Below are 27225 nucleotides of genomic sequence, written 5' to 3'. Positions count from 1 at the left end.
TTCCTTCTGAAAAGAGAACTGGAATGGATTTACCGGCTACAGACCCAAAAGCCTTTTGGGTTGAATGATCGCTTTGAATTTAGCTGTTACCTATGATGTCCGTACCACATTACATTGCCTTTTTGCTGTTTGTGTCCTCACACCTTTTAATGTGCATGTATTACTTGTCATTAATTTCCACATGTCACTTTCTGTGTTCGTAGTTAGCTCTTTTGTATACTCGCATCCTTTACCTTTACCCACTCCATCATGGCGCTTAATTTTCACCTTCTGTCGAGTCCGTTTTTTATGTTCATACCCCTCACCTTCCTTTATGTCCACCACTTCCGACCTTGCGCTTCAGCGTTCCTGATATGATTCTGAACCTGACAGTAACGCGCCGCGTTATTTTGGATCTTAAGTAAGTTTACAACGACACTCGCCGTAGTGTCCTCATTACCCTCCACGCCCATAAGCATTAACAGCACCTTGCTTTGAACACACCATTAATCACCATTAAGCACTCAGTCATTTTATGTGCGCCTGTTCACCCCTTGATCGGCACCTTAATTAGTTCCGTTAAAAGCGTGACCGCTTCATTTTGTTCACCATAGCGTTTCTTTTCGCTTTGTTTGCCCCAATTTCTAACCTGCACCTCACCTGTCTCCCTCTTTTTAGCACTCCTTGACAAAGGGCTCCGCCCGAAATGCATTGGAGTCGTTTCCTCATTTGAAAATGTATTTGAATATGAACAAGAACGCATGGATGATATGAATTTAAAATATCAACTTTGACCTTGAGGATTAAAATTTGTTTACAACAAAGATAACCAGTTGGACAAACATTTATTGAAGCATTCTTTTAGGTGTGCCATTTCGTGGGGATGTAGTAGCATGGTACATGCATACACAACCCGTTGAGTAATGTGCACTAAAGCATATCATAAAATAGGGACTTGGACAAAATCCTGTTCATGACTGCATTTATGCAATAACTTTGGTCTCATATGGTCGCGAGTGTAGTCAGCATGCGCATCAGTTGGCCAAGGCAGGAAAAAAGAGAGAGATATGTTGTGTTCCTGGGGTAAATCCCAGGGTTGCCTTGGTCCACCTCATATGTGTAGTCCAATCGTAGAGAAGAAGCAATGGGAATTGTATACACAGGTCCTCCCAATCTATCACAGTTATCAAGAAGCCCGCGGGGAGCAAAGGCGTTGAAGACTGGGACAGGTGATGGGGCCTGATGCCGCTCGTAAAGTATCGTACTCGAAGGTCTCCTCGGAATCCATGAATTTTGGGTTAGTACCGGGGACACAGGTCAATAAAAAAAGCCTAGGGGAGGGCCGCGATAGAAGTGACTGGGCCAATGATAGTGCAAGAGTTGGCCGCATGGAGAATTCTCGATACTAGATGAGGCTGGTTAAGGTTAATTATCACACAGTCCCCGTCGCTACTCTTTTTAGACCCTCCAATCTAGGCCACCCTCCGGACCATGCTGATGTTTCTCTCCACTATATAGCCCAGAGTTGTGTTGTTATTTAGCCGGTGCAGTACTTTATTTTTTAGCTGGTAAAAGTCTTCAGTGGAACCTGGCTTCAACACTGGTACATTGCTCAGTACTACAACGTAAGGTGTTGCTTCTGGGGGTAAATGGATAGTATTTTGGCCTACAGGCTGAATACCCGGTTTCCCCAATGCTAAGGTGGGAGCCTCATGTCCACCAGTTTAGCGATGTGTAGTCATGTTGCCGCCTCGGATTTCTTTTCACCTTATCAACTCTACCTGTGATTCTTCCTTTGGAGGAGGAAGCGGACGAGGCCAGGAGTTAGAGGGAATAGGTTGGGTTATGCTCCTGCATTGTGAATTACAGACTGTACCAACTGTACCGACCTTCCCTGGTACTGCCTTAAAAGTAGGTTGACACTGAGCCATGTTACCACCGCTGGCTGGAGGGACCATTTGGACAGTACTGGCTATATAACTAGCCCTATTATTCTGTTGGAACCAAAAAGAGAGTTCCCTCTCGAAATTAATGAAGCGTTGCTTGATAGGTTCCAACTTAGAGTCCAGTCGATCCAGCAGGATACCCATACAAGCTTCAAGCATAGCTGCCAGCTCATCTTTCGAGGGGGATACTTCCCCTTGGTAAATTGGGGTTGTAGAATCTGCCATAAGACGTTTTCCCTTTGCCCCCATTGGGCATTTACATTTAGTCCCGGCTCCAGACCCTCTGCCAAGTCCTCCCTCCTGAGCGTCCGTACGGGACACTGCCACTGCAGGATTGGTAACCAGTGAGCCATCACCAGTCAAAAGAGCAAGAGCTGGGTGTGCCTTATTGCCCATCCCCTGAGTTTCAGTACTTCCGCATTGGCCAGAGGGAGGTGGAGGGGATTCTGTTGATTCTTCGAGTTCCCGGTTACTTAATAAGGAGGCCTGACCACTCTCAGGGCTAATAGGGCAGGGGCACAGTTAATTTACTGGGGAACGGGCGAGGCGCCGAGCCACCAGCTCAATTTCCTTGTCACGGACCCCCCACTGCTCTCTTCATAAAGCAGTCTATGGTTGAAGTTATTGGGGCCACATGAATTGTTGCAGTGGTCTTTCGTTTCCCCATAAGGGATGTATCTTTGGAATGGCAGAGTAACTTGGCAACAAACAATACTGTAGGGACCTCTAAGACGGAGTATATTACAATTTAACTGAGGCCTCCCGCAGGGAGTTAGGAATTGATGCAACAGGTGTAGCGGGTAAAAAGCAAAGAGTCAGAGCATGCTAAGAATCCACGATGCGCTAAGAGGGGGAGCTATAAACCTCTTTTAGCCCCCTTCCTTTTTAACTGTGCAAAATCCACATTAGCAAATGCCCCACAGGCTTACCTTGTAACCATGTTCAATGTGGTGGTAGGAGTTCTGACCCTTGGCAAGTTTCTAATTATGACAGAGTCTCAGCCCTCAACTGGTTTTAACAAAAAAAACAAGAGGGAGGCCCGGCCCAGCCTCCTCCTGACTCTGATGGGCATGGACAGGCCAAAAGGCTAGGCTCAGGTTCGCCCGCGCGTGTTCGTGCTGCGGGCCCAGCCTCTTAAATTATGCGCCTCCGGGCGCAGGCTAGGTAAGCACACTGGCAGCAACGGCCACAGAGACTGTCGGGGCTTGAAGTCCTACCCACTCCTGCACAATGGTGGATACTGCATGCTGACCAATCTAACCATGCTTATTCAAGCAAAGGCACAGGAAAGAAAATTCTTACCATAAAAACCAGCCGAAACGAGTGAAATAGGAGGCATCTCAGACTCACAGCGCTCCTGACCTTAATCCCTAAAGCTGTATTCTATTTCTTCCACAGCTACATTTCTTATTTGTAGGAGGCAATCTGTATCCACCAATTTTGGGTTCAATGACACAATATCATGGGACACAATATAATTGACAAAAATACGTGTCAAAAATATTGATTACTGCAATATTGTTTTCCTATACTTGTAATGGAAATTGTAAAAATATCCAAAACAAAGATCGAACACATTAATATCGTCCAAAATTTACAAAAATATCAAATGTATGTGTGTTAAAAGTAGTAAATGTTAAATACTATAACATATATAGTTAAAATAATGTAAAGTAAATAAACTCCTCTAATTATATAATACTATAAATAATTATTTCGATGTATATTTATATAAACACACATATATAGGTGTGTGAATGTGTTTATACAAATTTATTTAGTGCAGCACTATTAAAAAATAATATATTTTTCATTATATTAATTTTGTTAACATATTACATGTAGTACTATATAAAGCCTATATACTAATATACATGTGCGTGTGCAAAATACATACACAAATAACAAATAAGGAAACAACATAAAAAAATATAAACAATTCAATAATAAATGTATTAAATAATGTATCCAATATATAAATATGTTAAAAACTTAATTCACAAAGAAACACATTTACTAAAAATAGCATACACCTAAAAAAATATAAGATACACTAGAAAAAACAATCAAATAATAATGTAAATTATATTTACCAATAATAGGAAAAGTGTTGGAGTCTGGAAATACAAGATGTACTATTCCCACTTGAGCTTAAGCGAAAGCAGGGAATGTGTTGGACTTCAGAGGGGTTACATTTACTATTCCCACACCTATCTAAACAGCTGGAGGGAGAGTATTTGACTTTGGAGGGTTTATTTGTAGAATAAGGGTTGGACTCCAACAAAGTTAGGGTCACTATATCCACTCCAAACTAAATAACTGCCCCTGCCCCTCCTGTGCACCCTTTATTGCCTGTGGTGCAGCTCCGCCCCTCCCACCTGCCCTCTATGGTCAGCTTGCCCTCCTGCCTCTCTATGCAGTTAACTTGGTGCCCCTTCGGCACGCTGTGTAGGGCAAGCTGAATGACCGGGGCAGCTCACAGGCCACAGAAGGCAGGTGGGCGAGGTAGGGACAGCACATGACCATTAAGGTAGGGAGTAACCTGAACATGGAGGGCAGGTGGGAGGGGGAGGGACGGCATGAGGGGGGGGTTGAAGCAGAATGGACTATTGAGTGAAGGCGGGAGGGTCAGCAGGTTAATGGCATAAAGCAGGCAGGAGGGGCAGGACAACACAACAGATGACAGAAGACAGACAGGAGGAACAGATGCAGCACATTCCAAAATCAGAGAGAGGCAAGAGGGCAGGCTGACCATAGAGGGTAGGTGAGAGGGGCAGAGGCAGCACCACAGGCTGTAAAGGGTGTGCAGGAGGGGCAGGGGCAGCAAGCTGACAATGGAGGGCAGGCAGATGGGGTGGCACAATGAATTACTGATGTGTGAGGTGCAGAGGCAGCACACAGATCGCACAGGGTAAGCAGGAGGGCCAGGGGCAGCAAGCAGACCACAAAGGTCAGGCAGGAGAGATAGTACAATGGACCACAGAAGGCAGGGGCCGCACACAGGTCACATACGATACTCAAAAGAGGCAGCAATAATGTCTGGTGAGAGGGTCAGAGGCATCACAATTAACCATGTAGGACAGTCGGGAGGGGCAGAGGCAGCAAGTGAACAGCAGAGTGCAGGCAGAAGTGGCAGGGCAGCACACTGGACTAAAGAGGGCAGGTTGGAGGGGCAGCAGTAGCAAACAGGCCCCATAGGGAGGAATGAGGGGCAGGGGCAGTAAGGTGACTGCAAAGGGCGGACAGGATGTGCAGCACAAAGGACGATGGAAAGCAGGAAGGAGGGGCAGCACACAGGACACTGAGGGCAGGCAGGTGGGGCAGCAAGCTAACTACAGAGAGCAGGAAGGGCAGAGGCAGAACAACCAACCAAGTAGGGCAGGGGAGTGGCCGTGGCAGCAAGTTGATAGTGGAAGGCAGGCGGGGCAGGTCTGCACAACAGACCACAGACGGCAGGCAGGAGGGACAGATGCAGCACTCAGGCCACACAGAGGCAAGAGGGCAAATTGACCATTGAGTGCAGGTGGGAGGAGTAGAGGCAGCACCACAGGCCATGAAGGGTACACAGGAGAGGCATGGCCACCAAGCTGACCATAGAGGTGATGCGAGAGAGGCAGCACAATAATCCACAGGGGACATGAGGGAGGGAAGGGCAGAAAAATGGACCGTGGAGTGCAAAGCAGGAGGTTGGAGCAGGGGTATAAAGTTGACAAGGGAGGGTAAAAAGGAGGGGCAAGGACAGCACACGGACCACAGAGGGCAGGCAGAAGTGGCAACAACAGCTAGCTGGGGTTCACACGGGAAGTGCAGGGGCAATACAACGGACCATGGAGGGCAGGAGGGGTGGCATCAGAAGTGAGATGACCACAGAGGGCAAGTGGGAGGGGCAGGGGCAGTACAACAGACCACAGAGGGCAGACAGGTGGTACAGGGATAGTACAGAGACCACAAAGGGCAGGCCAAAGGGGTGGGGTAGCAAGCCGAGCATGAAGGGAAGGTGGAAGAGTTTGGACCTCCCAGACAAAGCTGAGAATAGAGGGTAGATGAAAAAGTCAGAGTCAGCAAACTGCCAATGAAGGGTGTGCAGGACAGCAGACACTGTGGCTAACCAGCACTGAGGACTTGTGCAGCAGGGAGTTGGATGTCTGTGGGGTTTGAATGCATGGCATGACCAGATCCAATGCCCTGCTGCCAACTACCCTCTGGTTGTGAATAGTGGGAGATATGCTATGAAAAAAAGAATTACAGAAAGATGTTATAGTTAGGAATGGTGATATGGTCTTCCATTACACTAAAACAAATCCCAGAAAGTCACTGAAAAAACAAAAGGTTATAGAGACATAAAAGTTAATTATGATAATAAGATTTTAGCTTACATCAAAAAAGAAGAATTTTCTGGAAAAAGCAAAGGTTAAAGTGATGTTATAGTTAGGTGTTGAAATTAAGGGTGGGAGGCAAACTCCGCTTTGCCGGTGGAGTTAGTGGAACTTTTCCCACTCTGCGCTCCATTTGCAGTGAGGAGTTAGCAAAACTCCGTCCACCACCGACAGAGCGGAGTTTCATGACTCGCTCACTGCTGCTCACCCTGTTTTGTGGACTCTGATTATGCCCCTCTATCTGTTTACACGCCGCAGAACCTGCAGTGGAGCATGAACCGCTACCTCTTTTCCTGCTAGGAGTCCTGACTCCGATGAGTCTCCTCCCTCCTTTTCTTCCGAAGTCCCTCGCTGTACGCCGAAGGGAGCCTGGATGCTGTTGTTACCCCATAGGGGAGGCCCCTGTCTTCGGGCTCCCAGGGGTGCAGACCACAGAGCGTCCAGATCCTGGACCCTAGAACTGCGAGCCAGCCCTGCTGGACGCTGATATGTTATAGAGCTGCAGGCAGGCTGAGGTAATCCAGAGGCTGGCTGTAGGAAGCAAACTCGAGGAGCTGCAGCCCAGGGAGAAGGTCTTTGAGACACTCCACTGCCCAGACTCATCCCCCAACCCGAACCTGGCAGGTTGGTCTTCTCTTCTTCTCTGTCCACGGGCCTGTTGCTGTGAAGGGAGGAGGGGAGAGATGTCAGGCATCCCACACCAGAGAATGTGGGCTTGACTGTTTTTTTCAGGATGGAGCTTTGAGCATTGTTGATTGTGAGGGGAGGTCTGGGAGCAAGCAGAGGCAGGCATGACCCTTGGGCGGCTGTGAGGGATCATGCATGGAGAAGATGGAGTGTCAGAGACAAGTTAGGGGGCACGGAATTGCCACCTTGTAAGTAGCAGACAAGAAAGGAGTGTGAGCGGCCCCCCAGCTTGTTGTTGTTATGTAATGCGTGGGACCTAGCATACACTTTGAGGTAACGTATGACATGAACGTAGCTTTCTACATTGTTCAACCCTCATGTCCACTCACTTGTTTAAATAACAAAAATCAGGCTTACAGTGCACTTTTGAAGCACCTTGGTAAATAGCGGCAGGTGTGCGGCCTCCGGCCGCCTGTTCTAATTCTACATGGATGGGTTAAGTTTTTTGTTCAAAGTAACGCAGAGTTTTTAAGTAACTCTGTGGAATATTACCGTAGTTTTACTCCGCGCACTCCGCCCACCCTTAGTTGAAATGACTTACAAACTAATATTTAAAAACAAAAAAAATGCAAAAACAACAGTTGATGGACAGATTGCAGAACAATGTCATACATTCACCCCAGTACAGAGGCCTAAATCCATCGTTTTTTTGCTCACCATGCCATTCCAGTTTGAACCCTCTGCTTTTCAACATCTATTTGACCCCCTTCATTTTTTTAGCAGAGGAGCTGGGAGCAAAAATGATAGCTTACACGGACGATACCCAGCTGCTATTCACCTGGAAGGACTCTGATCTGGACACCAGTGCAGCCCAGATTTGCCTCTCATCTGTATTCCACTGGCTTGCACAGGCCCAACTTAAGTGCAATGAGGATAAGTCGGAGGTACTCCTGTCTGGCCGGTTCCCCCCTGCCTACAGAGAATCCTTGTTGCCTCCTGACTTCCCTTGCCCTAACTCAGAGGGAGGCCCGGCAAAGAACGTAGGGGTGTGGTTTGGTGAGATCTCAGGTTTTCAGATCGTGTTAAGAAACTTACCGGAGTCTGCTTCGGGACCCTTAAGGCCTTATGAAGGTTCTTTCCCCTGCTTCCTAGGGAGACGAACAGACTATACTTTTTATACATAGACAACATGGCTGAGGTTGCATTTTGATTTTATTTCATAACGTGCACCTTGAAAGCTTCTATAACTAAAATAAACATGCATTTTTCTGCAGCATTTGAATGACTGTCAGTGCAGCCTGATGTGGCCTCTTTATGCTAACTGAAGGAGGACCTTATTGTACATAAACAATCAAAGGTATTTAACCTTTTCCATGTGGGCTGCACAAGGCAGCACACATGGATAGTCAAAAACTAGGAGATATAATGCATTTCTCCTCGTTTTGCCAACTTAAGACCAGGTTTTCCCTGGTCTTAATTTTGGCACTACCTCCTATTAACGCCTCCCTTGTAAATAGGGGGCAGCTTCAAAATCAATGGGTGTTGCGGTGGAACACCCACCGGAACACCCACTGCCCACCCATTTCACTTTAGTGCGAAAGGTGGCCTTATTTACAAGGCAGAGTTAAGCCATGTTAAGGCAATGCCCCTACTGCCACCACAATGTTGTAAAAGTGACGTTGTGGTGATGACAGGGGCTTGTACATATGCTCCAAGGTCTTGAAGTTTAATCTTTCTTTTGCTGACAATTAGTGAGGCTTTTGAAGCTATGGAAACAATGAGACATGTTTTGAGGCACTCTCATTGCTGTGTTTTGAAAATGTTGGGTCAGAGCTCCCTTATTGAGCCCTGGATTTAATGCGTTCCTGCCACTGAGATGAGAATTAAACAGTGTAGTTACACACAGTGAATAAGGGGTCACACACCAACCCACATTAGCGCTTTTACAATCTCTATATGTTTTTGGCGATACTATTATTCTTAAATTAGTGTGGTGAACTGAAGAGATGCTAAGGTGTTAAGATTCTATTCACGAAGAAAGTTTTCACCTAATTGAGACACAAAATAAAGTCATGAACAACTAAAACCATGCTCTTCCTTGAACTTTAATGAGTTTGTTTTTATTGGCTACTCTGCCTGGTATCAAAAACCGTCATCCAGGCTTACCACACAAGATATAAGCCTACATGTGACAATCTACAACCTTCTTGATTTGTCCTTTCTAGGGGCATTAGTTGAGATTTAAATGCTTTGAACACTGTACAATCCAAAAGAAAATAAATATGCTGTCGTGCATACCCTGTGGTTGCATTCGGTTCAAATAGCTTCCCCTGTTATTTGCTCATTTGTGATATTAACATATTATAGTCAATAAAATAAAAGGTATCACAGTCAATAAAATGGCAAATAAACAGGAATAACATATTCAAGAAACAACACGATATTGAGCAATAAAAACTTTGGGAAAATCTAATATGCTTTACCTTCAGCAATGGTTATAGGCATCTGACACACCACTCGGTTTGATGAAAGGGACCTCTGTACATTATTACTAACTTGGCATTCAAGGTGCTTTCGAATTTGATGAATGCAAGGTTCTTGTTTTTCTTTTTGTTCTCTGTTGACTTCAATCGAGTTGATGACTTTGTCAAAGCAATCACTTGGTATTGCACGAACGTTCTGCAGAAATAATACAACCATTTGTGACAAATAGCAGTATGTGTGTGAAAAGAGACAGTCAGAAGTATAACACACGGAAGCCTACAAAACTGTGCAAACATTTGTATCTAAGTTCCAAATTATAGATTAATTGTAACATCGTTGCTCACCTATAACCAGAAAACTATCAGAACCAGAAAATAGCAAACTTAATAAATAGAGTTTCGGCAGCATATGATGTTTATCGAGGAATGTGTAGAATCATTACCAATCAAATAATTCACAGGGGGAATTTAGTAACGCTGCAGTTAATCCCTTCTCTTCATTTCTTTCTGGAAACGATCAGGAACAGCACTGTCTTATACCAACCCTCATTGCATGTTCAATACTGGGCGTGATCATCTCGAATGGAGACTTGCTTTCTGTAGATTACAAATGGCTGCGGGCTGGTCTAATCACCAGCGTGTTCCTTTCTCTCCGGTATTCTTACACACTGTAACTTAAGTCCAACCTAACAAGGAGCTAACATGGTTTCGCTACACAAAAAATCGTGATCTTAATACCGTTTCCCACACTAGAACTGAACAAATTCTCCCCTTTCAGTATCAATATTTTCACCTCTTCCTCCATTTCTTTGACAGCATGGCGAACTGATTATTGATGTAGCCACCCTTAATAGCAAAACAAAAAGAAATAACATATGCAGGGAGTCGTTAAAGGCACAAGATCAGTTAGACTACAGCTTGGGGAGGTTGGGGTTTACGTTGTAAGCAGCACATTGAAGGTTTAAATTATATAAAAGTTTTTGCTTGATGACAAATTACTTCGTGATGGTTTTCATTTAGTTTTCATAGCTATTTTTGTTATGAGGCTGGGGCAGAATTAGTATGAGCACGGGGTGTACGGGGAAGCTATAGACTAGTTGTCAGTCGAATTTGAAGTGGGTATATTCATAAAAGTATTTGTGAATCATCAAGTGTTACTCTAAAGTGACTGATACATGTATATTTTTACATCACAGATACCCCTGACGAAGGTTGTTACCAAAATGCATTGGGTGTGATTGAATTCTTGCATAATTTGGAGGAGTCGAAATTCTAATAATGCTTATGTTTAGGCCTGGATAGGCAATCATGAAGCAATTTACATGCACAAGTTTAAAATGAATTTCGTGTCTTTGGCGTGACAATGACATTTGGATTACACATGGAAATAAAACGGATAAAACTTGGAATTACTTTGGTGAAAGTGAATTATTTGAATACTAATGTTTACACAGCTGTGCAACTCGTGATGCCCTGCAAGGAGTTGCCCATAATTTAGCCTCATCAGACTGTCCTTGTCCCTAGTAACATGGATGCCTAGGTATTTAAAGTTGTCCATTTCCCACGCTAGGGGATATTCTAGCGGACGCGGCCTAGTGCGTGCAGTCAAAGGGAAAACCGCCGATTTGTTCCAATTTAATGTACTCCAGCCACTGCTCGCTACTTAGTTATTTCCCTCAGTAGTGGGTTCAGGTTGACTTGCGGGTTGTGAACATACAATCTGATGTCATCCACATAGAGGGAAACTAGGAGCTGCCTAGATGGGTAAATAAGGCTCCTGTGGTTGTGGTGCTGCCGTAACTTCGCGGTAAGGGGCTCTATCACTAAGGCGAAGAGGACTGGGGAAGGCGGGCAGCCCTGCCTAGTACCTCTAGAGACCGGGAAGCTAGCAGATCTGGATCCATTGAGAACCACTCTGGCACATGGTTGGGTATATAATAGCTGAATCCAGTGGACAAAGGAAAAGGGCATCCTCATATGCAGAAGGACCCCCAGCAAGAAGTCCCAATCCACCAAATCAAACATTTTTGTGGCGTCTAAGAAGACTGCCACCGCCGCACTATTCGGGTCAATATCCTGAATAACTGCTAATATTGTACGAAGGTTGTGGGTTGTAGCCCTGTGGGGCACGAAGCCCGCTTGATCAGGCAAGACTAGCCTTTCAAGCAGTAGATTAAGGGGCGTCGCGAGGACTTTAGCCAGGATCTTGGTGTCAGTATTTAGGTGGGATAAGGGCCGGTATGAATCACAAAGCTGGGGTCACTTACCGGGTTTTAATAGCGACATAATTTGTGCCTTCCTCATTGTGTCAGGTAAGCGACCTTCCTCCAACGCGGCATAGAACACCTCCTTAAGGATAGGCGGCAGGATAGTCACAAAGGTTTTGTAGAAATCTATGGGAAGCCAGTCAGACCCCGGTGCCTTCCCGAGGACATGGACATAATGGCTTCTGTGATTTCGTCGACCTCAAGAGCGTGATCTAGAAACTTACACTGCGCATCTCCCAACCACGCTAGCGCCACATCTTCCAGATAGGTCGGAAGATCCAGAGGAGCACCCCTTTGCGATGCATAGAGCTGTTTATAATACTTCATAAGTATCTCCAATTGCCCTGGGAGATTACGACACACCCCTCCATGTTCATCTTGTAATTCTGAGATGTAATTCTGGAACCTAGGAGCTCGTATCGCACCGGCCAGTGCCTTACCTGGTCTATCCCCTTCGCCATACACACGGGCCAATGGTGCTTCCACCGGAATTTATATTCTCTGCCCGCTGTCTCCTCATATTCCAAGATTTTCTCCCTCAGCCGAGCGTGCAGCACCCCGGAGTCCCCTCCCTTGCTTATGTCGTTTTCTAGTTCTTTCAATTCCACCTCTAGCTTGTGTAGCTCCTGTCTAAGGTCGCGTAGTATACCTCCTCCTTTGGCAATACACCACCCCCTCACTGTCACCTTAAATGCTTCCCAAATAGTGGTGAGGCTATTCACAGAGTCCACATTCCTATCAAAAAAGTCCTGAATATCTAGTTCCATCTCAGTTTTAAACACCGTGTCCTGTAAATGCCGTGGGTTCAGCCGCCACCCCAGATAGGGGGAAAGGTTCATGGGAGGGTTAAAAGATACAAGCACAGGGGAGTGGTCCGAGTAAGTGCGAGCCAGGTGTGTGGCTTTACCTATCCAGTGCGCCATCTCCAATGCCACCAACAGGTAATCTAGTCTGGCCCAGGTGTCATGCACTGCTGAGTGGTGTGTCCCTTCCCTCCTGGTGGGGTGTAAATGACGCCATGTATCTAACAAATAGTCTGTCTGTAAGATATCTCGTAGTGTGCGGTGTGTAGTGATATAGTGCGCAGCCGCAGCATGGGAACGGCCAAGGTTGGGATCAATAACACCCCCCAAATGACATAAGCAATCCCTAGCGTATTGAGTTTACCTCAGAGCACCAGAAGGGGATGCGCGTCACCTATGTTAGGCCCATAATAATTTGCAATCACGACCTCCTGCCAATTCAGCTTCCCCACAGTAGGCAGTATCTCCCTTCAGGGTCTAGATCCATACCACACTGTACAAATCAACCCCCCCCCCTTTGATGAGGATAGCAACCCCCCTGGAGTAGCTGGAATAGGAGGCAAATCAGCGGTGGGACGCCCAGCGTGAGGCAGAAGGAGGCGATCCACTACCCGGGAGGTGCGTCTCCTGCAACAGGGCAACATGGATTTGATGGCGATCTAAATATCTGAGGACCTGACGGCGCTTTCGAGGGTCATTCAGGCCCCTGACATTCCAGGTCAGTATATTCATATTCGTGGAGGTGCCAACGCTACCGGCAATGAGTCGTACCTAACACATTTACTGATCAGCTGTAAACCGTCTCTTTGTAACCTTCACTATAGTGTGCTTGAGCCCCTCCCCCCCACCCTCTCCCTCCCACAACGGCTTCCCCAACTCACCAGGAACAAGCTCCCCCCCCCGCAATCAATCACCCCAACAATCATCACATATGCCTCCCAAAAACTCCTCATACAATAAGAAGAACAAGGGGAATGCCCTCAATGGGGGACCTCTAGGGGCCACCGACTTGCCCACTCCACCTCCTTGTCTCACCCATCACCAGCCACCTGAACCCAGGGGGTCAGTATGATGGGACGGAGGCGAGTGCCCAGGCGGCCAAGCATAAATACTTAAATCAAACTGTGATGATACATCACCAAACTGCAAAGCGTTCATAGGGTCCTTATCAGCCGTAGTGTCAGGCATATAGACTCCTGCAGCTGTTCCTTATCAGCCTGGGTCGGACAGCGTTGAGTGGGACCTGGATGTTCTCCTCCCCGCCTCCTCACGTGAAGCCGAACGGTGTTCCCTTTTAAGGAAGTCCTCCGCTTGCTGTGGGGTGCCGAAGATGTGTGGTTTCCCGCGATGGTGGATCCGCAGCCTCACAAGGTATAGCATGGCATACTGAATGCCCTGTGTTTGCAGTTTCTTTTTCACGGCCGCAAACTTGGGGCGGGCCTCCTGCACGTTGTGGGTGAAGTCTGGATAGAATGACAGGGTGGTATTTTCATGCCACACTTCACCTTTCTCATGTGCCAGGCGCAATACCGTGTCTCTATTGCGGTAGTTCAGGAACCGCATAATGATCGGGCGCTGTGGGGCCCCAGGAGGTGGGCGGGCTGCAAGTGATCGATGTGCCCGCTCAATAACCATGTGAAGTGAGAAGGAGTCCTTCCCAAACAGGTCAGCTAGGAGGTGCTCCATGTAGTCTTCCAGCCTCCCAGTGTTGGTGGTTTCTGCCAAACCTAGCATGCGGACATTATTGCGCCGTGACCGGGCTTCCAACTCCTCATTCTTGTCAGCTATGACTTTCAATAGCTGATCCATTTGCTGTAGGTGTTGCTGCCTGTTCCCAGCACCATCCTCCAAGTCCGACACTCTATGTTCCACCTCCTTCAGTCTTTCCTCATGTGTATCTAATTTCGCCAACACTGCTTCCAACCTGCTACTCATGGCATCCATCTTTGAGTCAATAGAGGTCAGGCTCTGCTGCATCCCAACCAGCATAGTTTTCCACCCCTCATCCCGGGTCTCTGGTGGGTCAGTATCTTCGCGCTCTTTGGACTGGAAGCTAGGTGTTTTGCGGGCGTCGAATGTCAGCTTCGCTTGTCTAGGTTCCGTTCTGCCCATAGCTGCTCCGGCAGTATAGCTTGAGTCTCAGCCTGCAGTGCGGAGTAATCGTCAAAAGGACCTTTGGGAGCCCCTGGTCAGTAGGAACCCTCTCTTCCGGGCCGCAACCAGGCGGGCAGCAGTCTCAGCCAGCGGGAGTGTCCCCACCCGCGTATACTACAGCAGGCCCTCAGCACTCCCGAGTTTGGGGAAGGGGGGCTGACTATGCTCCCCTAGGGCCGTTCGCAATGCTCTTCAGCAGGGTTCTGGCTTCAGCGGTTACACCGACCTAGAGCTGGTTCACACGCCACTCTGCTCCATAGAATGGCCCTCAGTGCGAGAAAGGGCCCCAAGCAGTGCAGACGTATAAAATGGCGGCTGCAGTCGCAATGTTCAGGTCCACGCATCCCCTGCGGCCTGCTGTGTTATCTCGCCCCCATGCAGCCAGGCAGACTTCACCGTACTGTAGGAGATGTCTGTGGGGCCGATATATGCGCCCGCTCTTCCCCTCTATGCGTGACCCCATCCGGCAGGGAAAGCGCGAGTCTTGTGGTATGTAAAATGGCGGCTCGAGTCCCACCGCCTAATGAATCCGGCCCCCGTGCAGCAATTGGGCACCCAGCGTGGGTCTGCGGGCAGCTCAGTCGGCGTGCCCCCCCGCCGTATTCTGTCCGCTGGCAGCAGGGACCTCCAACTCCCGTCCCAGTCTTTAAGGGGTCCACGCTCCCTCCTCCGGTCCCCAGCAGTTATGACCAGGCGAAAGGGACGGAATCCTTTTCGCCTCGTAGGCTGCACGGCCTGCGCTCTCACCTTCTTGCGTCTGTGCCTTTCCTGCCCAGGTGCGAGGCGCTTTTCCAGAGGTCCGATCAGTGGGCCATCCGGGCCGAACACCATGGGCCGGCCTGCTCCGCCGCGGCCTCACCTAGCTTTTCCCGCCGGTCAAGCGTATCAGGCGGAAATTGTCCAGCTCGGCTGCCGGATTCTGCCGCTCGCCGCTCGGCCAGTGAGTGATCCACGTGCACCAATTTGGGGCTGCCGCCTCAGGACGTCTTTAGCTTCGCAGCGGTGATGAGGAGGAAGCAATTTTGTCAGTCAGGATGGGGGTTAAGTGCAGAAAGCCGCCCGTGGCTAAGGGAGCCCCATTACAGTCCGGCGCCACCTAGCGCCCCCGGCCTAGCTGCTGCATTTGATATAGTGAATCAAGTATCCTTATTAAAGCCCTTAAGGAATGCCTGGGTATTGATGGTGCTGTCCTCAAGTGGTTCACCTCTTAATTAACAATAGGCTGCTTTGGGTCCCAAAATGCTCTGCTCTGCCTCCTACTCTCTACATATACTGAACCACAGAGAGTCATACCAAGAAATATGGGATCCTTTCTCATCAAAAGGCAGAACACACAAAGTTAGATCTCAAGATTTCCTCTCCCAATGTCTCTCATCTTCTCAAACTTAATTTTTTTCGAAACTGGATGACTGCTCACCATTTAAATGTTAAGCCTTTGACAAATGACTTTCTCCTTATCTCCACATTTGAGTCGCAACTACCAATCAAGTTCTGGATTGATTCAATAAATATCCCTAGCTGCAAACCTGTGATCAATGATTGCACCTAGGGCCAGATGTAGGTCGGTCGGTAACGGCCGAAAATCGGTATTTTCGGCCGTTACCGACCGGTATATGGGTGACAGGTATGTAGGGGGCATTATTTTAACGAATCGGTAAAATTACCGATTCGGAAATTTTACCGATTCGGTAAAACAAAAAATCGGTAAATTTACCGATTCTGAGGCACCGAGATGTAGGTGGGACTCTTCAGAGTCCCAGAGGCCATACAGAATCGGTATTTTACCATCAAATCCAATTTGATGGTAAAATACCGATTCCGGTGTGCATGCACATGTGTGCATGCACACCTATGCCATGTGACAGGCAGACCTGCCCTTAGGGCATGTATGCCTGCCACATGGCACCCGAGCCTGTTTAGGGGGTGCCAGAGGGTGTCAAAGTGACACCCCCTGCACCCTTGTGCAAATCGGTATTTACCGATTCTGTAATTACAGAATCGGTATTGCCCATTGATTCCTATGGGCTTCACAGCCCATAGGAATCAATAGGAAATACCGATTCGGTATTTCCAGATTCGGTAAATACCGAATCTTAAAGATTCGGTATTTACACATCTGGAAATACCTACATCTCCCCCCTTCATATTTACCACTTCTTAAATACCGAATCGGTAAAATTCGGTATTTAAGAAGTGGTAAATAAGAATTACCTACATCGGGCCCCAAATCCTTAGAGATCATTCTTGATAAAAAAGACTTAGGGCCAGATGTAGGTAGAACTTATTTACCGATTCTTAATTACCGAATTTTATCGATTCGGTAATTAAGAATCGGTAAATAAGAAGGGGGGGTATGTAGGAACATCCAGATGTTCCATTTACCGAATCGGTAAATATCTTTATTTACCGATTCGGTAAATACCGACCGGTAATGCTCCATTCATTCCTATGGGCTTTGAAGCCCATAGGAATGAATGGGGCATTACCGGTCGGTATTTACCGAATCGGTAAATACCTATTTTGACAAGGGTGCAGGGGGTGTCACTTTGACACCCTCTAGCACCCCCAAAAAAGGTTCGGGGGCCATGTGGCAGGCATACCTGCCCTAAGGGCAGGTCTGCCTGTCATATGGCACAGGTGTGCATGCACACATGTGCATGCACACCTGAATTGGTATTTTACCATCAAATTGAATTTGATGGTAAAATACCGAATTTGTAGGGCTTGTGGGACTCAGAAGAGTCCCACCTACATCTCAATTTTACCGATTCTGTAAAAATACCGGTCGGTAAATTTACCGACCGGTATATATACCGAATCGGTAAAATTACCGAAATGGCCTGTTGCAATCCCCCTACATCTCAAAAGCCAAATACCGGTCGGTAACGGCCGAAATCGGCCGTTACCGACCGGTATTTGGCTACCTACATCTGGCCCTTAGGGCCGTACTTATCATTATTTCATGCAACACAACGGATCAAGACACCTTGCAGTGCTGCACTGGGTGAAAAAGAGAGGGCAGGAATGTGCCATATCCATCAAGATATGGTGCATTGCTGCTCTCTGCCTGCGCAACGACTGCTGCCTAGTGCCAACGCAGGAACCCTTGCACCATGATGCAACGGGGCCTGCATTGCAGGCAGGGTTCTTTTTGTATAGAAATGGACACCTTCCTGCACAAAAGCAATACACTAAGGCTTTTTCCTCTTTTTAAATGTGCTGCAGAACACCTCCCTGGGGCAGAGTAACGCAAGGCAGCGGCTTGCGCTGCTTTGTATCACTGCAAACTTACAAAGCCACGCAGGGCCATCCATGTGTGGTGCCCTTGCGTGACTTGGCTAATCTCAGTATAGGTTTTGAGTCACCCTGCGCCCCCTGCATGGCGCAAGGGTGACGCAAAATCATTAATAAATATTCCCCACAATATTTTAGCAAATCAAGACAATTAACAAAACTGTGTGTTTTTTGTTGAGTCCTTTGAGGGACTCACTGGTTTAACCCTATACAAGATTTTAAGATTATTGTCTATTCACTTGTAGTGTTAAAGGATTAACTAGGGAACTCTCTCAAGACCGTACTTCCAGGAGTGCATGTTCTGTCAATGAAAGAGTGCTTCATTCTGCAGAATGCTTAGTTTCTTGTAGCAAAATACATGACCACCTTACACCAGTCCTACTAAATCTCTAATGGTTTCATATTGAACACGGAGCTTTTTATAAAAAGGTGTGCATCAGTCATAATCATAATGCCTTACAAAACTCCATTTGGCAATACCTTGTTTCAAAGCAAAAAATATTGGGTAGGCTTAGACCATCACATAGGGGCATATTTATCAAAATTTTGCAACATGCTTGATGCACACAAGTTAACGCAAGGGGACACAAAACCTAGATGAGATTTAGCAAGTCAAGCAAGGCCTCTTTGAGTGGCCCTAAAGTGTTTTGTAAATCTGGAGTATCGCAAGGCTGTGCAAGTCACTGCATTGCTTTACTCTGCCCCAATGATTTTGGTGCATTCCCAGATTTAGCATGAGAGGTAGACCTCGGAATGCATCAAAATGCTACGCCTTCGCAGGAAGGCGTATCAAGGAGAACTATTGTTTTAATCCTCCTTGTTGTTTCTTCTTTGTACACGTGCTGCATTCTGTGGCACAAATAGAAAGAGGAAAACGTCTGAAAGGATGTTTTTGTGCAGGAAGGCATCCTTTCCTGAACAAAAACCATTCTGCCAGCAACGCAGCCCCTTGCACAATGGTGTAAGGGTGCCTGCTTTGGGGCCAAATATTGTAACAAAACAGTGGGAAACCCAATACACCCTTGGAGGCTTGGGCAGATAAACATTTGCTTTGGGGCCAGGAAGCCAAAATTATGCCAGCACAAGGAGAGAGCAGGAATGTGCCATATCTTGATACATATGGCACCTTCCTGCCCTCTCCCTTTCATGCAGCGCATTCAAACAAGGTGCCTTGTTATGTTACGTTGTGTGAAGAAATGTTAAGAATGGCCAGTAGGGGTTGCGCTCTGCTCTAGAACCCCTGACATTTAAAAAGAATGCACAATGGCACAATTCCATTCAGGAAGTACTATTAACCTTGGGCCTACAACCCACCACTTCTGTATCTACGTGTAAAAGAAAAAGAAAATGCTTCTAAATATACTTTTATTCAGGTCCAATCATACCTTCTCACTTAAAGTCTGTTTTCGTTCTACAATTCATCTGTAAGGTACTCTGAATACCTTTCTACAGTTCTGACCATGATAATATACATATTCACTGAGAAAACCTGTGTAACTACAACTTACGCCCCCACAATGCATTGCTTATGACCTCATATATTACATCACTCCTGATATGGTCAGTGACATCACTCAGGCCATCTCAAATGACATCACTGATGACATCACTGATGACAGCATCGTGTGAGTGTAAGTATTTAGTTTATGATTGTTAAATATATGTACAAAGGTACTACAAAAGTTAAGGCACTACACTAAGTGCACTACTGAGTGAAACTACATCTCATATATATTATGTGAGTGGCTGTGTGACTGTATGTATCCTCATGTATATGGTTGTTTGAGTGGCTGTATGGGTGTATAAGTGGGTGTGTGAGTAACTGTGTGGGTGAGTGAGATGCTGTGTGAGTGGCTGTATTGGTGAGTGGGTGGGTGTGTCAGTGGTTTTATGGGTGGGTGAGTGGGGCTGTGAATGGCCCTATGGGTGGGTAAGTGGCTGTGTAGTGACTGTATGGGTGAGTGAGTGGGTTGTCTGAATGGCTGTCTGAATGGCGGTATGAGAGAGTGACTGTGTGTAAGTGGCTCCATGGGTGATTGAGTGGCTGTTTGAGTGGGAGTTTCATTAAGTAAGTTGGTGTGTGAGTGTCTGTATTGGAGAGGGAGTGTCTGTGTGAATGTCTGTATAGGTGAGTACGGACATTCACACAGTTTAGTTTGTCAGTTGGTGTGTAAGCGGTTGCCCGAGCGGGTGAGTAGCTAAATGAGGGTCTATATGGGTTATTGATTGTCTATGTGGGTGGGTAGGGTGTGTGACTTTGTGCATAGATGTGTGAGTGGGTGATTCACTGGGTGTATGGGTTCAAGAGTACATCTATGAAGGGCTGTATGGGTGGGTGAGTGTGTGTATGGGTGTCTTTGTGAATGAATGGATGCCTCAGTGGTACATGTGTGAGTAACTGCATTTGTGAAAGGCAGTATATATAAATGTTGGAGTATATAAATGACTATATGTGAGAGTGAGGGATTGTGAGAGTGGCTATATGGATGAGTGTGTGCTTGTATTAGTTATTGTAATAGAGTGTAAGTAGGTGTTAGTGTAGGTTTGAATAAGTGAGGTGGTGTGTATATAACTGTATAGGTGAGTAAATGGGAGTGTGATTGATTCTTTGCATGAGTGACTAGGTGTGTGAGTAACTCTATGCTATGGATGAGTGGTGGTGTGTGTGTCTGTATAGATATGTGAGTGCATATGATACTCCCACTCGGATGCTGGCCCAGAGGCACCGACGGACAGAGCGGGGCCTCCTTCTCCCCGAGCGGGTGCCGGGCGAGGTGAGGTAACTTCCCACAAAACGCTGGGAAAGAACGTATGATAGGATATCCGCCAGCTAACATTGGGGCTCCAAGTTCCTGGTAGGAGTAAATCAATATACTTGTACAACTTTATTAGCATTATTGTTCTCACATCTGCAGTTGCTATTACTATCTGGTCCTGAGGAAAGCTTGGACACTTGGTCCGTTTTGAGCTGAAACATGTCGACCCCACTGCACTGCGCCATAAGATAGTTATTATTTTAAACTATTTGGCGTTGTTTTATCTTGACCTTAGGACAATATTTATTAAACTTATTTTTTGTCCTATGAGCCAATTTTATCCTCACTTCATTTTCACTTTAGTTTTTTCACTAGCACTGCACTCCATCAGTACCATCTGAAAAACACTGTGGCCTAACAATACGGCTTCAAAATCCATCTCCGCATCATGACCAGGTGCGTTGGGCGAGATCTGGATTTATGACCTGTATCCCACATGACGATATTCCGCCATTGGGTGGGCTGATGGGAATTTTTCAGCCCAGTGTTATTTCATATATGTGGTTTGATGGACACTCGGGTCTAGTTTTGACACGACACACAGATAGCTTTGTGGACCAGGCACCTCTTCGTGTTTTTTCTACTGCATATGATAGTGCACTGGTTAACTGCATGTATTAGTGACTGTATGGGTGAATGAGTGGATGTGTGTGTAGACCTAGGAATTAGTGAGTGGGTTTATACTAACTGGTATTGGTGTGTCTATGGTTTTGAAAATGGTAGTCTGTATTTTAGAGTGGGTGTATCAAAGGATATATAAGTGGTGTGAGGAGGTGTATCAGATTATGATGTGGATGATGTCATCAGTGATGTCATTTGAGATGTCATCAGTGATGTCACTGACCATGTCCTGAATGATGTAATATGTGACATTATTAGCAGTGCATTGCGGGGGCGCAAGTTATAGTTAGCTGAACTAACTATAACGGCAACATTTCTCTGGTTTTATACGAGTGAAATGTCCAACTAACTATAACGTCACTGAACCCTATGTTTTTTTAGTGAATTTCCAAGGGTTTTTTTAAAATGCTAATTTCCAACTATGACGTCCCTGAAACCTATGGTTTTTCAGTGAATTTCAATGGTTTTTTAAATGCTAATTTCTAACTATAATATTCAGTAAACCTATAGTTTTTCTAATATTTATCAAGTTTTTTTAAAGATATTTTGTAATTATAATATCCTAAAAATACTTTTTTATTTAATGTCTTGCGTTTTGTTAAATTTAAATAAATATTTTATTTTTATTATAAAAAAAGTGGAGTCACGTAACCATCGTGTACCTATCTCAGTGGGTGCGCGGATTTAAACTGCCATATTGGCAAAGTCGTGAACTATGCGTGTTGGGCTTGCAATGGGTGCGCGATGCCTGCTGCCGCATAACGTCATACGCTTATAGGATCATTGTGTGTGCGTTTCATATGCAACGGGTGCGAGGTGCCTGGCCCTACGTGATGTCATATACGTAGGGGATCGTGTCGTGTGCGCATTTGGTATGCAACGGATACGGGGTGCCCCGCCCCACGTAACGTTGTGTGCGGTCGCGCTGGGTGCGAGACTCCCGCCCCAAAACCGCCCCAAAAATTATATTGAAAACATATATGTATACTAGTTCAATATGTATATTAGACCAAGACATTATGCACACGTATTATAAAAATTATATATTTCTAATTGCAATAAAGTTATATAACTCTTAAATATACTTTTGTGAAGTGGTGTTGGCTTCGCGCTGGTTGCGTGCAGGGTGTGCGACTCCAGTGTGACCTTAAAAGAAAGCATTTAATTGTTTTTTAAGCTTTTCCATTCTAGAACTTGAAGGAGCCCACACATTTTTCTCATTCTTTCCACACCATCCCTGGAGACACACCTGCTGTGTTTTTTTGAGCTGGTTTATATATTTTTTGGGTGTTTTGCTACTTGAAGAGAAATGGCTTCTTTGACTCCTGTTGTGGATGTTTCTACTGAAGAAGAGGAATTGGACCTGCCTTTAAAAAGAAGAAGGAATCCATTGTGTGGACATTTTTCAGCATTCCCCATGGTGAAAAAAAGGTGAATGCACGCAAGGTCAGCTGCACTATTTGTCCTAGAGTATTGTCGAGGGGAAGTGACAGAAAATATTCATGCGGAACCTCTAGAATGCTGAAACATCTGCAGAAAATTCACCCTCGACCTCTGCCACGTGAACAACTGTGACATGCCCAACAAGAGATGCAACAGAATGACCAGGGAGCAGGTCCTAGTACTTCAGGAGTCTCAAGCTCCTCATCTTGAGATCCAGACATTCGTCCTGAATTTGGAAATCTGCAGCAACACTTCATCAAGTGCAAGAGTGTCATTTGATGCAGGGAGCAATCTGTGGATGCTGTGGTTCGTGCAGCAAGGAATCACCACTGTTAAAAAAGAATTATGGTTGCAATGACTGTTTAATTGCAAAAGTTAAAACTCAGTTCTGTTGTTTTTCCCGTTTTTTTTTTCAAACACCCCAGAAAATACAAAATGGTTTAAAAAACACAAAAAAATTATAAAAGCAAAGAAAGAAGAAAAAAAGAGTTATTTTCAGAACTACTTTACATGGTTAAAAAAAGAGAAATAACTGCATGCTAATGCATGGGTGATTGAATGAGTATATGTGTAGAGGTTTAGGAACGAATGAGAAGTGTGTAAGTTGTTATAGGACTGTATGAGTAGTGCATAGAGGATTGCAGCAGTGCATGTGTTTGTGACTGGGTCTTTGCATGAGTACATGAGGACTGAGTAGATTATTAGAGGACTACAAGGAGACTGTGTGGTGAAGCGTGGCTCAGTGGTTAGAGGCGGCAGACCCAGAAGCTGAGATGAGCCGTGGACCAGGGTTCAATTCCCCGCCTCGGCGGGTCTCGGGCTAAAAAATTCCACGGACTCGACAATTCTCGCTCCGGTGCCTACTCGACTCACGGGGTCACACTCTGCGACTCTGGGCAATAGCTTGCTTAATCTCCACTACGGCCCCTCGCAGCGGGATGCCTGGCTTTCACCTTGTGAATACCCTGCCGGGGTATCTCACAGGGGAATACCAGGACGGGTTCCCTAAGCAAGCGCCTTGAGACCCCTGGGTGATTAGTGCGCTATATAAATCGAAATACATTTACATTTACATTTACATTTATAAGTGTTTGAGTATTGCTGGACTGCACGGGTACTATCTGGGTAATTGGAGGAGTACATCAGTAGTGTGTAGTGAATTTATGAATGCTTAGGTTGTGGTAGAGGGATTGGATAAGGACATGGGACTGGCTGAGTAATTGGAGGAGTGCATAGGTAGTAACAGGGAGATTACTAAACTGTATAGGTGGGCCTCAAAGGATTGTAGAAGTGCATGAGTTAGTGGTTGGGTGATTGCATGGCTACATGGGTACTGACTAGATGATTAGAGTACTGCAAGGAGAGTCCATGGTGAGTTTCTAAGTGCTTAGGTTTTGGCGGAGTGAATGGATTAGTACATGGTACTGGCTCGGTGATTGGAGGAGTGCATTCGGAGTGACAGTGTGATTGCTGGGCTGCATGGGTACTACTTGGGTAATTGTAAGAGTGAATCAGTAGTTTGTAGGTAGTTACAGCACTGCATGGATAGTGCACATGTGATTGTAGCACTGCATGTGTTAGTGCCTGGATCAATGCATGACTACATGGATCGCGGCAGGATACTTACAGTGCTGCAAGGAGAGTGCATGGTGAATTTATTAGTGCTTGGGTTGTGGCAGAGTGATTGGATAAGGACATGAGACTGGCTGGGTAATTGGAGGAGTGCATAGGTGGTAGCATGGAGATTACTAAGCTGTATAGGTAGCACTCAAAGGATTGTAGAAGTGCATGAGTTGGTGCCGGGGTAATTGCATGAGTACATGGGTGCTAACTAGATGATTGGAGCACTGCAAGTAGAGTGCATGGTGAATTTCTAAGCGCTTGAGTTTTGTGGAGTGATTGGATTAGTACATGTTACTGGCTGGGTGATTGGAGGAGTGCTCGGGGAGTGACAGTGTGATTGCTGGACTGCATGGGTACTACCCTGGGTAATTGGAGGAGTGAATCAGTTGTGTGTAGGTGATTACAGGACTGCATGGATAGTGCACATGCGATTGTAGCACTGCATGTGTTAGTGCCTGGGTCATTACATGAGTACATGGATAGTGAAAGGATACTTTGAGTGCTGCAAGGAGAGTGCATGGTGAATTTATAAATGCCTGGGTTTTGGCAGAGTGGTTGGATAAGGACATGGAACTGGCTGGGTAATTGGAGGAGTGCATAGGTAGTAAAAGGGAGATTAATAAACTGCATAGGTAGCACTCAAAGAATTGGAGAAGTGCATGACTTAGTGCCTGGGTCATTCCATGAGTACACGGGTATCGACTGGATGATTAGAGTGCTGCAAGGAGAGTGGATGATGAATTATTAAGTGCTAGTGTTTTGGCACAGTGATTAGATAAGTACATGGCAGAGTGATTAAAAGAGTACACAGGGAGTGATAAGGGGATTGGTGAACTGTATGTGTTGTGCTCTGGAAATGTTACCACTGCATGAGTTAGTGCATGAGTCATTGCATGAATGCATGTGTAGTGCTTGGATATTAACTGAGTGATTGTGCAATATAGAATCAGTAAATCATTTCTCGTGTACTTATAAAATCACATATTCAATACCTTTGCACTCCTGTAATCAGTAAGGCACCTCTCAATAATTCAGTAAATATATATACAACTATATAAATACAACCTGAACACAAACATGAGTCATTGCATACTATCTAGTTAAATAGATAAGTACTAGAAAGAATAATATGTGGTGGTTTACTTTTGAGCTACATCTTGACCATTAAATATAAAAATATGCGACATCATCGAACTCTGCTGTAACTTTGAAACATTTTTTACTACCCAATAAGAAACTTGCTTTTTAAACAAGCTAAACTGCACCCTATTTTTGAATGTATAATCTTCTTAAACAGGCAATCAAATCTCTACTTTCTTGAAAACAGCATCTTCTCCACCATTTTAGATATCTCTCATTCTACCAACTGACTACCTAAGCTGCCGACATTTATTGATTACCTACAGACATCCCTTCAAGATGCTCCCAGTGTGGATTGTTGGGCACAGCTTTGTATTCTGGTGCGAAACGTATGCTGAACACAGAGGTATTGACAAAGACCTAACTTTCCAACATGTGGACATTAAATGGATTGGACAGAGAGGATTAAAGTGGAACCAATTGATGCTTTTGGTTAAAACCTTTTTACATCTCCAACCCCCTGACCTCATGACTGTGCAGTGTGGTGGCAATGACTGAGGCACATTGACTGCGGTAGATCTGGAAATGCTAATGAAGGACACCTTTGCAGAATTGATGTTTCCTTCCCCCCAAACTGCCTTTGTATACTCTAACATATGCCAAAGACAGAAATGGAGGTGGTCCAATCAATTTTGTCCTCAGATTGAGAAAGCTAGAAAAAATGTCAATAAAGCTGTTTCTGCTTACCTCAGAGACCATAGAATGGGCTCCATATATAACAAGAATCTACGTTTCCATATGGAGGGCATCTACAGAAGTGATGGAGTACACTTCACTGATGAAGAGAACAGAGTGTTTCTCAACAACCTAAAGCTCTGCATCCGCACTTAGGTGTAGCTGCAAGAAGCTCATAATAAACACAAGAGCTCTTTTTAGAGCCACCCATTTAACCAACATGTAACCTAGATTTATATAAAAAAAATCTTAATTATTTTTGCTTGGAGTTGTGCACCCACTGCAATGTAGAGCGGTGTTCCCATCACGTTCACACTAGGGGGCTGTGCTGAGTGGCACTCACCCATCATGTTCACACTAGGGGGCCGAGCTGAGCACTGCCCACCCATCGTATTCACACTAGGGCCGCACTTAGCTAAGATCATGACTCCAAATAAAAAGAAATTGGCCACGTCCATTAATTTACATTCGCCCCAGGGACCCCAACCCCCGGGGCATGCCCAAATATAATTTTTCTTATTTAAAAAAAAAAGGAAGAGGGGGACTGCCATCCCCCCTCCCGGGCCATTTTGGGCCCCGGGCATCCAATCCCCCGGGGCCTGGCCTCATGGTTAGGCACCGTGGGGGGAGCCCCAATGCCCCCATGATCCCACCAGCGCCTCGTCTCCTGCGGGAGCAGGCTTTACTTTTCTACACAGGGAGCTGCTGACGTGCTTCTCCCCTTGTGGAAAAGCAATCTGCTTTGGATTTTGGAAGCGAGGCAGGAAACCTGCATTTGCTTCCAAAATCCTAATCAGAGTTTGCTATGACAGGGCTAGAGCCATGCTTCCTCCCTGTGATAGCAAACAGCAGTGTACCGGGGGGTAGTTACCCAGGGCCACTGCAGGAGCTGGCCCTGGGGGGTGGCAGACCCCAGGGCCATCATGGGCTCCAGGAGGGGAGACACGTGTCCCCCCTCCCAATGTGTTTAAAGCCCCG

General features: G+C 45.9%; 1 protein-coding gene across 1 annotated transcript in view; it reads right to left on the bottom strand.

The window, feature by feature from the left end:
- LOC144771874 (cilium assembly protein DZIP1-like) overlaps positions 1 to 27225 on the bottom strand; it is a 1571028-nt gene that overhangs the window by 541091 nt on the left and 1002712 nt on the right. Inside the window, exon 16 of the mRNA XM_078656123.1 lies at positions 9412 to 9607. Within this exon, the coding sequence (XP_078512249.1) occupies positions 9412 to 9607 (196 nt within the window). The remainder of the gene's footprint in view (positions 1 to 9411; positions 9608 to 27225) is intronic.

This window comes from Lissotriton helveticus, chromosome 8 (genome assembly GCF_964261635.1).
Source record: "Lissotriton helveticus chromosome 8, aLisHel1.1, whole genome shotgun sequence".
NCBI lineage: Eukaryota > Metazoa > Chordata > Amphibia > Caudata > Salamandridae > Lissotriton > Lissotriton helveticus.
The sequence above is the reverse complement of the archived record's forward strand: the minus strand, read 5'-3'. Positions and strand labels throughout refer to the sequence as shown.